We start from the raw sequence: 13394 nt of genomic DNA, 5'->3' as shown, positions 1-13394 counted from the left end.
ATTCAACCTTTGTCAAAATCTTAAAATTTAAACTTTTACTAATAGAAGTAAAATAACTTATTTAATTTTTAAAAACTCTACTAATAAAATAATCAAACAATAATAAAAATTTTAATAAAAACTTAAAAATAAAATAAGTACGTACAACTATTAGATAAGTTATAATGAAGAGACGTTAACTCAAACAAAAAGCTGGTACACAAGAATTAAGCATTTTAAAGACAAATAGAAATTAAAAAAAAAATTCTTATTTTATTTTTAAAAATTAAGACGTATACGTTTTATTCTCGAAATGCAAGTAATGACTGACAGATTATTATTCCAATCAAATTAGCAAAAGCCAAAACTAACCCTCACTTTTACCGAGTCTCCAACCACAAGAATTATTATATGCACTCTCTACGCTTCTTTCCTTCTTGTTTTTTCTTGCTTTCAGTTTCTTCCATGCATCTGCAGCACCTCTCTCTTCGGTCCTTTCCACTTCAAAACCCTCATCTGTGTCCATTTCCTCGTCATTCATTGACTTTTCCGCACCCATCACTCCGTTTCTGAATCAGTCAAGGAAATTCTCAATAACTCAAATGGTAATTTCTCTTCAACTCTGCATTAAACGATCAGCTACTACCTGTCTTCACAGGTTTATCATGTATTGTTAAAAAATGTTTATTTTTCCTTTTTCATCTGGGTATGATTTTCTTGAGTTTTAGGATGCTCATTCCATTTGGTCATTTGATCAGTTCTTTATCTGTTGTAAGCAGAAGTCTGACATGACTTTTGAGCTTGTGAAATTTGAATATTTGGATTGAATGTAGATTTGTGTTATAATTTCTAAGGATATTGCTAATGTTGTACTGTGGGACTCTTGTGTTTCTTTGAGATGATGAGGTTGTCGTATAAAATGATTCTGATATGATAATGGCTCGGTTGATGGTTCCTTGATTCATTCTATAATGGGCTTAAAGTTTCGCATGGAAAGACGGATTATTGGGGATCTTGAAGTAGCAATAAATTCAGTTTTGGTGGTGAGTGTGTTGAATAATAGCGATAGGTTTGTTAAGATGATGCTTAGTTGGAATAGTGGGTTGTTGGATCTTGTCAATCATCAGGGATATAGATAATGAGCAGCTACAGGAAGAGTAAATCATTGAATAGGAGCTCGTCCATCAACAAGACCATACTATTTGGCAGGAGCAAGTCAATAAACCGAAGCACCTTGTCTCCCCTGAATGGTGGAAGTCCTAAAGCCTTGAGTGCTGCAAGCCCAAGACCTAATCGATTGAGCTGTGTCTCACAATGGTCTCGAATGCTTATTGTGATAGGGCTCTTTGTTTCCTTTATTATATTCTTTGCTGGTGGTTACATATATGTGCTTCCAAGTCTCAGTCCTGAATTCCTTGGTTATAGTTTGTCGGTATTCAACAATTCAATGGTTGGCTGTGATATTTTTAATGGAAGTTGGGTTTTGGATGATGCTTATCCATTGTACAATGCTTCAGAATGTCCATTTGCAGAGCAAGGATTCAATTGCTTAGGTAATGGAAGGAGTGATAATGATTATCTTAAATGGAGGTGGAAGCCAAAGCATTGTGATTTACCAAGGTTTGATGAGTACAGTATCTTGGAAAGGTTTCGGAATAAGAGGATTGTTTTTGTTGGTGATTCCATGAGTAGAACACAATGGGAATCATTGATATGCTTACTTATGACTCGGGTGGAGGATAAGAAGAGTGTTTATGAAGTCAATGGGAATAATATAACAAAACGGATTAGATTTTTAGGTGTGCGGTTTAGTTCTTTTAATTTTACTATTGAGTTCTTTCGATCGGTTTTCTTGGTACAACATGGTTTGATACCTAGACATGCCCCAAGGAGGGTAACTTCAACTCTTAAATTGGACAAGTTGGATAATATCAGCAATGAGTGGCTTCATGCAGACATTCTCATATTCAACACAGGACAGTGGTGGGTGCCAGGGAAGCTTTTTCAAGTGTAAGTTCCTTGTTATGTATGGTTACTCACATATGAAGTTATAGTGTACTATATATATTTGAAGAGTACGATAATATGATTTGGTGGATATGGTAATGCTGTTCTTTGGATATTGCATGCAATGATCTTCCATGGTTACAATACAGCATCGATTAGATTTGCCAGCCTAGGCTTTGTATTTTGGTTGGTGCTTTGGTCATCTTTTCTGAATTGACATATTTAGAATCAATGTTACACTTCTAAGTTATTGAAAAGCATTCACATGGTTAAAGAACTTGTAGAGTAGATGGATCTTCGACTTAATTTTTTTATGTTTAGAGCGCCTCGAATCTTCTTTTGGCATATTTTTTGAGGATTTTTCTTTTTATTGTATAATTTAACAAGTTACAGCTGTTCTCTCTTTCTTCCTTTCTCTATTGGTACGATCTATGCTAATGATGGCCTCTTTCCTTGCTTGATTTGTGAGTTCCTGCTAGAAGAAAAGACATCTTTCTAAACTATTGTAGAATAATTTTGTTGAAGTAGTTTTAGTGATTAGTTTCTCGTTTGACCTCTAGAGAGAAACTAGTTATTATCCACTGACCTCTGAGCAAGAGAATAAGTTGAACAGTTTGCTTATGAAATGTAAGTGCAACATCTGGAAACAATTGTGTCCTTTGAAAGATATACACCTTTAATGAATTTCTTTTAGGCAAATGACTGTATAATTCCTTTGCATGAGCATCATAATATTATTTGATCTATTGTGCACTCTGCATTCAAGCAGACCTACTCCTCCCTATTGTTGCTTGATTCAACATTTCTATTAATTCAAGTATGAAATGATCTCAATGTTTTGGACAGGGGTTGCTATTTCCAGGTTGGAAATTCACTGAAGCTCGGAATGTCTATTCATACTGCCTTCAGATTAGCACTAGGCACTTGGGCAGCATGGGTTGAAAGGTCAATAGACACAAATAAAACGCGCGTCTTTTTTCGGACATTTGAGCCATCTCACTGGAGGTATCCCTTCATTGTTGATATTCTTAATCTCTAAAGTTGGAGCATTTTCTGCTTTCCACATCATATAGTTGCTTCAAACAAGTCTGATTCCAAGTGCAGACAAATCATCCTTCTTCATTCTCATAAAAACTGTATTTTTTCTCTGTTCACAATGCAAGATCACCCTAAAGCTATATACAGCAATTCTTCACCAAGAGAATGTGTTAGGTTGCAATTTGTCTCTTTGAATGAACATATGTTTCTCTTTTGAGCTATATATGCAGTTTATAATTAGAACGTTCTGTTGTATTCATAAGTTGATAAATTATGGTTCTCTCAAAAATCATGGATTCTAAAGGAGGCCATTTCCCTGGATAGTGCTTATTAGCTGCAACCAACCATCATTTAAGTTTGATGAGAAAGTATCGCAGACCTTAACTACATAAAAGCCCAAGAATTTTACCTTTTTATTAGAAAAACCTCACGTTAAAAAATTTCATCAAAACCCCCTATTGTTAATCTTCAGCCTAACCTCAAGGATTTCTGATTGAAAATGAAAATTTTTATTTTTTTGGATCTAAGCGTATTTGAGGAAAACCGCTGGGGGCTCTGAAACCATTGGATTTTGTCATTCATACATTTAGAAGCTCTAATTATTCATTAAATCTCTTTGCTGAATGAATTTCCTGTTTCTGCATTTGTCCTCTTCCAATCCACATCAAAGTTAGATGGGATTTTATCTCCATCCTCCTTCAGTCTTCGCTATTAATATTGTTTTGTTTTGCATCAGTGATCAGTCTCATAGGTTGTGCAATGTTACCCAGAATCCCATGACAGAACCTATTGGAAGGGAACACCATGTATTTTCAGACAGTGTATTGGAGGTGATAAAGAATATGAAAATTCCTATAACAGTTCTGAATATAACATCCTTGTCTTCTTTTCGAAGTGATGCACATGTGGGTCAGTGGAATGACAATCAATCGGCACCTGACTGTGCCCATTGGTGTCTGCCTGGAGTACCTGATGTGTGGAATGAAATTTTCTTCTCATGCCTCTTTCATGATTGCGGACTCCATCTCCAATGATTGGCTTCAGGTGAGTTTCTTTTCCTTCCTGGTTGTCTTCTACTTGAGTGGTGTGACTCAGCGTAGTTTAACCTTATAAATCCGGTGAACAGACTGTCTGGGTTGTCACATATCCTTTATTTCTCTTCTAACAAATACTCTACTTTCTACTTGTCCGTTCTTTATTACTCTCACCACCTACGGCTTCAATGAAAAAGCTCGTTCACTGTTTTTGTTTCATATTGTGTCACTATTTCACTATCTTGGCACTTTCCCTATCACTTTCAACTCTCTCTCTCCAATGTGTATAATCTGAATATAACAACTTACATGATCTCTGAAAAATGAAACCCCCACCTACTTTTCAAAATTTTATCACTAACCTAATCTAAAATCAACATATAAAATTTCATTTCTCTTATTTATTTATTAATTATTATTTTATCTTAGCAGTTACCGCTCCTCTTCAGTAGATAAGAGTAAGCAAACTAATTATAGGAGCACCAGCTGAACCTCAGCAAGGACACAAATATGCAACTTGTAGCTAATGAGCCTTTCTGTACCATTTTCTTAAGCCAGGAGAAGTTGGTCAGATGAACTGGATTCTTCCCCTAACTAAAATCTGTTGTGTTTGGCAAACACAGATGCAACGATTTTTTGGATCTCTTGATCTAACCCCCTGTTTTCCCGAGAAATGTAGTAGAATTACATGGATAAAACAGTTTTTGCAGGACTGGTTTATTTCATTCTTTCATCAAATTCTTTTGTATTGTGAGAAGGGACTAAAATTTGGTCCCATAGATGTAACCTTTTTGCCTCATCTGTTCTGTAATCAAAGTTTTGGTAGTGAAGTGGATTCTTTCTCACACGATTGTTCAAAAAGTAAGGCAAATGATTAGGTAGGAATGCTTTATCCTTCTCATGATTTATGTAAATTTTTCTGTTCCTCATAGTAAGGATATACCATTGTGGTTAAATGACACTGAGTTGCTCAGTAATTTAGTGAAATGATGAAAAATCTTCCCCTGTTTTCTCAAGTGTCATGTAGCTCTCTAATGGATGGATTGTTTGCCAGTCTTGAGTTCATGGATTTTGCCAAGTAAATGAAGATGCATCAGAAACGAGATGCCAATATTTTAGAGCAATCCCATATGAAAACCAGCTGATTGGCTAGAACTTGACCCCAAAATCATTTAAGTCTGCAAAAGCAAAGAACACTAAAGCTGTTCAATTTTATTGAATGATCAAGAAATATGGAATCTGATGAAATAAATTGAATTTTCTTCACGTATAATGATGATTTAAAAAGAATAATAATAATAATAATAATAATAAAGAACTTGTAAGAGACAAGAAAGGAAGTAGTTGATTTGGGGGAATCTTCTAGCCCTTCAACCTACCTCAGCTATCCTATGTTGAGGAGGTAAATGACTGCATGAACTTGAGAGGTGAGAGAGACACGTTTTAAGGAAGAATGTATGGCCACATCAATTTGGTCAATTTTGTAGAAAACAAACTCTCACATCAATCTGTAGCATCTTTTATTTTCAGGATAAATAAACAAATGCAGAGAAACTCTTTCGGGGGAAAACAGTACAAAAGAAGAAGTGTTTTTCAATGCAATCAATGACAACTCTTCAAAAACTTAGCCTGAGAGTCAAGTTACTTAAACCTTAGAAGATTTCAAAACATAAAACAATTGATACTCTTAGATCACGCGGTAAGTCAGCATTACAAATACGCATTAACAAATGCCATATTCACCATCAGAAGTTCAGCACCAGCACAAACACTCAATCTATTACAATGGCTTCCATTCAAAACTCTGACTACTATTTTCCATACTTTCCTTTGCCACCACCTCATAATCCTCAATCTCCTCCAAAAGCAGCACCACCTCACGGCTCTCCATCTCCTCCAAAAGCAACACCACCGCATGGCTCTCCATCCCCTCCAAATGCAGCACCAGCTCACAAGGCTCCCTCGCCTCCAAAGACACCACCAACTAATAGTACTCCACCACCCCACAACTCTCCATCTCCTCCAAACACGGCACCACCTCATAAGGCTCCATCCCCTCCAAGCATGGCACCACCTCACAAGGTCCCATCGCCTCCAAAGACACCGCCAGCTAATAATACTCCACCACCTGACAACTCTCCATCTCCTCCCAAAGCAGCACCACCACATAACTCGCTGTCCCCTCCAAATGCAGCGCCACCTCATAATGCTCCATCCGCTCCGAAGAAGCCGCCACCTCCAAAACCTACTCCACCACCACCATTTCCTGTTCCGGTGCCAGCAACACCACCTAGTCACTCATTTTCACCCCCACCACCCTCTGTGAGACCGCCGCCTCATCCCCTCCCTCCACCGTCCCCTCCTCATTTAGTCCCACCTCCACCGCCATCCCCAGGGCATCATTCAACCGTTATAGTTGTTGTCTTTGTTTCACTTGGAGGTCTATTCTTCCTGGCATTTCTCTCTGTTGCTCTATGCTGCTTTATCAAAAAGAGAAAGAATAAAATGGCCAACAAGACTGAAACTATAAACATAGATGAACATGTCAAAATCCAAGAAACAATCATGCCAGGTCCCCATCATCAACAAGCTGTGATTTTATCCGTTGAAGAAGATGTGCATATTAAGGAAAAGATCAAAGAAAATGGTACGACAGGGGGAAGCACTTACTCTACACCATTACAAGATCTTCCTCAAGCTTCTGAATTTGCAGCTTCCTCATCAGGATCCAGTCATTACCATCTTGAGCACAAGTCCTGATTGAAAATCATGCAAGTGAGAGGTGTATGCGGCAAACAGATCAGCGTTTAACAATAACCTGCTGAAATAATAAATGAGCATATGATATTCTTTCCATATGTTTTCAGAAGTAATTGGTTTCAAATAAAAACCTGTCAAACTTATTTTGTGCTACTGTTATAGACTTATAGTGTTATGTTCCTTTTCGTAAATTCCAAGCAAACCGTAGAAAGATCACGATACTGAGTAAAAGACATGACAACAATCACCACTGCCAAATACAATTCTTGCACGTTCCTGAGAATCTTTATAACGTCCTGCAAGCATCTAAAAACTATGCATACATATCAATCTGTAAATTCCAAGTTGTAAAATCTCCATTAAATAATAAAGTTTTAACAGCTTGGCCATGAAATAGCCCAAACGTTGACATAATTCAGGGAAACACATATTTCAAATATAAACAACACCGAGCAAGAACTTTTTGCTTAAAAAAATTAAAATTAAATATAAAGATACTCACTCATTCATCTCATTTAATCCAACAGTGTAAAGAAGATTTTTTTTCTTAATCCATTGAAATAAAGAAGACGAATATTGGAAAACGCGGTCAGTGATCTGACTGTTTTCAGCATTGGTAACTAAGATTTGATTAAATATCTATATTATACATCCAGTATCGCAGAAAAAGAATTGCTGACAGAACTTTGATTAAACTAATTTACAGAGGTTAATTTCACAGTTGTTATGGATCAATAGCCATTGGAGTAATGCGCCTCTTGGCCGGCTTATTTTGGATAGCAGTACTCCTTGAGCTTGCCGATTGAGCCTGTTTCCCTTGTATCTTTTCTGTTTCTATTTTTCTATTATCTACTTCATTTCTATCTAAGTCCATTGGTCTGCTTTCCGCCGTGTCAGAACTATCATTTGTAGTTCTTTTCCCATCTTCTGTCTCAGCTTCTGCTTTCCTGCTTTCTGCTTCATTCCTCTCCGGTTCAATAAGTCTGCTCTCTGCTGCAATAGAACCATTAATTGCAGTTTCATCGTCTTTTGTTTCTGCTTCTGTTTTCCTCTTGTCTGGTTCTTTCGTCTCTGCTGTAACTAATTTATCATTAGTACTTGCCTCAATTATCATGTCCTCTGATTTTGTTACAAGAGGGCTCTTGTTCTCATCCTTACTGACTTTATTTCCTACCACAATAGATTTAAGCTGATTCTTTAAGAAAGCAATGAAGGCTGGAAGTAAATTAATCGAAGCGGAAGAAAATGAAAGATGGCTGCCAAACCTGACAAGGAGATAGGAATTCCAAGTTCATCATTTTCAAATTCTACTAAGGTACAGTAACCATCTTGAGAGGATAAAGCTAAATAACGAGCATTATTTGACCTTCAAACAGAAGATAAAGGAACCAAATCAGCACAGCCTAAAATGTCATCAATAGTGACCACAGCAACAACTTACAGACATTAATCAGGAGAAAGTTGCATGATAACTAAAATAACCTTACCATGCAATGTCAGTTATGGCTGCATAGTGGAGGCCAGCCAAGATTGCTATGGGTGGAACACTCTCTGTGTCATAGATGTATAATGAATTTAGAGTTGCAATGGCAAAGATGAGGCGGTAAGGTAGCTTGAAGAAGCCAGCTGCATAAGTAAGCGGAGATTGTTGGGATCGTCATAAAACAATTGCCAAGCCAAGATAAGACCAAATAGTATTAAAATGGCAGGTAAATCAGCATAAAAGTACCTGAGTTTGATTCCCGAAGATTAAAAGCCAGAGGACAGAAACGAACTGCTACAACAGGTTTGCTAGCACCTGGGAGCTGCAAAGCAGGCCTGCAGAGCAACAAATTAATATAGCCTATCATGAATTAAAGCAATCAGGCTTCATTCCCCATTTGTAATGGATAAAAACCAAGAAGCTCAAGTAAATAGGATTTCTGAACCAAAATAATATGGTTTAAGTGTATTACCTTGAAAGATCCTTTCTGGAAAATATGTAAGCTGAATTAATTGATTCAGACATAGAGGAAATTTTGTAAGAACCTGCAAATGTCAACAGGATAATACACACAACTTTCATGAATATATGGCAAATAAAGGCACCATTGAAGGAAATAAAAGGATCCAGATGTGATAATTTATAATTGTCTTGCTGAAAAATCAGATGAGCAAAGATTAGATTCTTAAACGAAGATATAAGGTAATATTCCCAGGACTTAGGTTGCATCTCAATTACTCAAAAGTAAACAGGTAATGCACAGTCTATGCCTCAATGATGAAGTTTCATTTCTTACCACATTTATACACATGCAGTAGGAGCAGTAGTAAAAAAGAAGTAACATGGTAGTTTGTCCCTGTTCTAGTAATATACTAGTTTTTTCATTTGAGAAAAGAAGGGATGATAGGAATATACGTTTAACATATACAGGAAAGAACCATATAATCAAATATTTATCAGTACACGAGGTCACTAACAAAGCAACACTTTTATTGGTCCTAGCTGTCCACTCCCAATAAATACATACATTAATAGTGAAAAATTATGGGATTTTAATGAAAATTAGATTAATTCCAGGCTACAAGACAAAGCTGTGAGTTCCAAACCCATGCAAGGCTGTCCATAGGCCTTGAACAACCGACACTTTAACCAATCTATTACCTTTTTTTTTTTTTTGAAGTCTGTTATACACAGATGTTATCGACATTACATCAGACATTACAATTAATATTTACAATCATACTATATAACTGGGACTACCGCCATATATTAACACACTGAAACACTTGCCCAAATATTTTAAACCCTCTCTAATATTCGAGGGGTGCCTATCCACTCACATTTCGTAAAGGAGAGACTGTCTCCACTCAATTATGTTGATAATTGAGGGAGTACTGAAATTAACCCCCATAATGCTCTTATGGAAGCTCGAACCCTTGCACTCAACATTGTAAGTGCAAGGCTTCTTCCATTGGACCAAAGGCCCATTTATTACCCTTGGTTCAAAATACATGCTATAAAAATAAGCCTTTTATGAAAACACATGCGTCAAGTCTGATATGATACATCAACAAGAGAAGATAAAGAGTGCAACATGACATACACATCAGACTCCCAGAGATATCAATGTTACAGAAACAAGCTTTTCCAGACAACTGACAATCAGATAGAAATAACTAACTGTTGACATAATATTGAATTAGAGTTGGAATCCTTAGTTTCGTACCTGCTGGTACAAGTAAAAATGATCCATCAGGTGACCATGCTAATCTTCGAAAAAATGATGGAAGTGTTTCATCATGAAAGAGATGATTTTTTGCAGACTGCATGTCAACTCAGGAATGGGGTTTATTAGATTCCATTCATACTACAAAGCAACTGGAGATAATTAACAATTCTTTAACCTTAGAATCATCAGTTGAATGCTGTCCTGCCTTTGTAATGACATGCTGACAAACATAGTTCATCTTCTCAACGCCTTTTGATTTTGTAGGCCTATTGGCATAAATTCGACAAGTTCTATCTGAACTAAGAGAGGCAACATACTTGGACAATGGATCCCAAGCCACACCCTGGACATAATGGAAATGGGCATCTAATATCTGAAGAACTGAACCTGAAGATCAGAAACAAAGATTGTTAAGGATAAAATATAATAAATCACATTAAGTGCAACTTTATGAACTCTTTCTTACCTTTGTTAACATCCCAAATAATGCAAGAATTGTCAACAGATCCAGAGAGTAGAAATGCACCATCAGTCGACCACTGCAGGTCTAGAACATCCTTGCGGTGAAATCTGTCACAAAAAAATCTAATAATCAGTCCGTTACGCAGAAGTTATGTTGCTTTGCTTTTTTCCTTTTTTTTTAAATATCTTTATTTGTAAACATTGATGAATATGACACATTAATTTCATTATGTACTCAAAACATGGTAGAATTCTGTAGAATCTTTCTCATAGAACGACAAGGAAAGCCCTCTGATTCAACACTTATCAGCCTAATTGAGGATCAGAAAGAGCAAATGAGCCCAACCTCTGTATGTTGCTAGTTCTTTAAAAGAAAAACTTTTCATGCATGACTGCAAAGAGAAGTGTAACTACTGAAGGCCTTACGACAAATTCTTGAGGACTTTCCATGCTTGTCCAGTTTCTGTTGTGTGTAACTTCCATATGATCAGCTCGCCACCTGCAGATGGAAAACTTAATTTAAGATATTTTTGGTTAAACATACTATTTCACAACCATATAATGGGTTCAGATCATATGTAAAAGAACAAATTGATGACGACAGTTCTAGTCATACCATCGGCACCAGAAGCAAGTTGTTCTCCTGCAAAATAGCAAAATATTGATCCCATCATCAGGAAGAATATCATTCATACAGTGCAATGCAGAAAGCATTAAAAGCATAACAAGAGGCTTGTGGGTAAATATCCACTTAAACCAAGTAAGAGAAATTATTGAGACAAGATAACCTTGATAGTTTTGTCTAGACAATATATGGATATATTATGTGACATTCTCTAACTAGTTGAGTGTAACTCATCAGCAAACCAACATCAAAACCATAATTTCTTTCTGAAAATCATTCCCACTTCCTATCTCACACTGATGAGGAAAAATGAAATTATCCAGCGCCACCTTTCACAAATGGACAATGCCTTCCCCATAGGAGAACAATACCAATATCACACAAAATGGAAAACAGATTGTATGAAAAATATAAATGCAAACATGTATGTTATTCAAATACCATGTTGTTATTACAGATAAATTGGTTCACATTATCTATAAGAGCATGCAACTCCAAGGAAAAAAATTATGCCCTTACCGCAAGGAGAGAAGCGAAGGATATTTATAGCAGAACCATGATAAGAGAGGCTATTTTGATAAGAAGCTGTTGGGATTTTCTTCTGTTTTTCGCCTGAATTTATTAGCCAAATCTGAAAGTTTAACGTTTAGAGTTAGTCCAGCCCAAGTAAGACTTCACAACTCAAAAGAAAATCTGACTGCTATAAATAAAATGGGAGACGCAAAACCAGAGATATGAGATGAAAATTTGGAATGATAACAGAAATTCAACAGAACCAAATACGCTAATTAGTTTCACCCCAGAATTAATTCATTGTTTTCATCCCTAATGTTTAGTTAAGAAACTACAAGGGGAAAAAAAAATCAAATTTCACTTGTTCCAACTTGATCTCAGTGGTACAATGGTTTTTATCATTTCGCTGTGTGGTAGGCTTCCCATCTCTCTGAACCCACATAACTGAATCTTTCTCTAAATGGTGGAAGAGTGACGAGAAGCATAAAGCTGTTTGATGAAAATAACCCTTTCTACAGTTAATCTTAACTTTTGGTATAAATTATAAATATATAAAAATTAACACAGAAAGTCTTTTCTTTCCTTCTCTCCTACCAAATAATTAACAATGACAACCCTTTTCTTCCTTTCTATCTCTTTTTGATCTTTTTTAGCTTTCTCTTCCCTCCTTCTCTTCCGCCCAGACCAACAGAACACCGTATACCAAACACAACATCATATGCATTATTCTAACAAAAGAAATTAGAAAATATCTGTCTACTAATCTTAGTAAATGGCTCTAATTAATTCAAAAAAAAAATTAACCCATATTTTAGATTCTCATCAAATACAATCAGAGATAGCTGCCAATCACTTTAAATGGCTTGGATCGACTTATCAAACAACCTATCAATGAAGCACTAAATAATAACATGAGTTGATACAAACGATTCAACAAAATCTAGTTCTCAGATCAAAATTGCACCCACGAATTTGAAAACGAAAAGAAAAAAACTGAAATGCAAAAGCGGAAACCTTGATGTCGTAGTCGGCGCCACCGGTGGCGAGCAAACCGGATATCGGGTGGAAATCTAGGGTTAGGACTGGTTTTGTGTCGTGCCAGTTAATTTGAAGTGTGCCACCTTTCATTTTTGTTTTGATTTTCCAGATTGGTTTCTCGGCTTAATTTTACTCGGGAAAGTGAAGGCAAATAAATTCTAGGGTTTATTCGTTTGGGGGTGGTGAGAGATAGTGAAGAATGCGGGGGACAAATGGCGCGTTGCCTAAATTTGGCGGGAAATTGTAGGCCGAAACGGTAACTTTAGCCCGTTAGCTTAATTTTCTTACACAAGCCTAAAACTCTAAATGACGACCAGCCCGTTGATTTTTTTAGCAGCCCAAGGGGCAAATTTCACTTAAAACAGCCCATTAAGCCCTAAAAATTGAAAAAAAAAAAAGGTAATTTTTAAAAACCTCCCCTTAGGTTTGAGGCTATTGCAAGTAGATGGTGAAAATCATTTTATTTGTCAAAAAGCCCCCTACCGTTAGTTACAATTTTTATTGACTAACTGTTGACTTTGAAAAGACAATATTACCCCCAATATTTACAATTCTAAATATTTACAATTTCATAAGTAATTAAAACAATTATTTTCACCATGATCAAGTTATTGATATTTCCTTAAAATCTTAAAAAAATAAAATTACAAATCTTAAAATAATTTTTTTAAAGTTTGTAATAAAATTACAAATCTTAATTATTTGAAATAAAAATGTAATTTTTTA

General features: G+C 36.1%; 3 protein-coding genes across 5 annotated transcripts; 2 read left to right on the top strand and 1 right to left on the bottom strand.

The window, feature by feature from the left end:
* The first annotated feature begins 362 nt into the window (after window positions 1–362).
* LOC18042358 (protein trichome berefringence-like 7) lies at window positions 363–5057 on the top strand. Of its 2 annotated transcripts, none has more exons than XM_006432192.2 (4): window positions 363–1989; window positions 2833–2991; window positions 3761–4068; window positions 4491–5057. In XM_006432192.2, exons 1-3 carry the CDS (start codon window positions 1118–1120, stop codon window positions 4056–4058), a joined length of 1329 nt encoding a protein of 442 aa, XP_006432255.1. In that variant the 5' UTR covers window positions 363–1117; the 3' UTR covers window positions 4059–4068; window positions 4491–5057. The 2 variants fall into 2 exon arrangements, with proteins under 2 accessions (XP_006432255.1, XP_024040900.1); XM_024185132.1 differs by having other exon boundaries at window positions 4488–5057.
* A 751-nt stretch (window positions 5058–5808) lies between these two features.
* LOC18042093 (vegetative cell wall protein gp1) lies at window positions 5809–6962 on the top strand. Its single transcript, XM_006432191.2, has one exon. It carries the CDS (start codon window positions 5844–5846, stop codon window positions 6816–6818), a length of 975 nt encoding a protein of 324 aa, XP_006432254.1. The 5' UTR covers window positions 5809–5843; the 3' UTR covers window positions 6819–6962.
* Window positions 6963–7386: 424 nt separating this feature from the next.
* LOC18042092 (chromatin assembly factor 1 subunit FAS2) lies at window positions 7387–12867 on the bottom strand. 2 transcript variants are annotated; one of them, XM_006432190.2, is made up of 12 exons: window positions 12645–12867; window positions 11637–11748; window positions 11109–11135; window positions 10919–10991; window positions 10497–10600; window positions 10206–10417; window positions 10028–10124; window positions 8774–8846; window positions 8548–8636; window positions 8306–8444; window positions 8084–8184; window positions 7387–7988 (listed from the first exon to the last, which is right to left on the bottom strand). In XM_006432190.2, the coding sequence occupies exons 1-12, from the start codon at window positions 12756–12758 to the stop codon at window positions 7543–7545; spliced, it is 1587 nt and encodes a 528-aa protein (XP_006432253.1). In that variant the 5' UTR covers window positions 12759–12867; the 3' UTR covers window positions 7387–7542. The 2 variants fall into 2 exon arrangements, with proteins under 2 accessions (XP_006432253.1, XP_024040805.1); XM_024185037.1 differs by having other exon boundaries at window positions 7387–7979.
* Between the last annotated feature and the right edge of the window lie 527 nt (window positions 12868–13394).

The sequence above is a fragment of the Citrus clementina genome, unplaced genomic scaffold (assembly GCF_000493195.1).
Source record: "Citrus clementina cultivar Clemenules unplaced genomic scaffold, Citrus_clementina_v1.0 scaffold_5, whole genome shotgun sequence".
Classification (NCBI taxonomy): domain Eukaryota; kingdom Viridiplantae; phylum Streptophyta; class Magnoliopsida; order Sapindales; family Rutaceae; genus Citrus; species Citrus x clementina.
The sequence above is the reverse complement of the archived record's forward strand: the minus strand, read 5'-3'. Positions and strand labels throughout refer to the sequence as shown.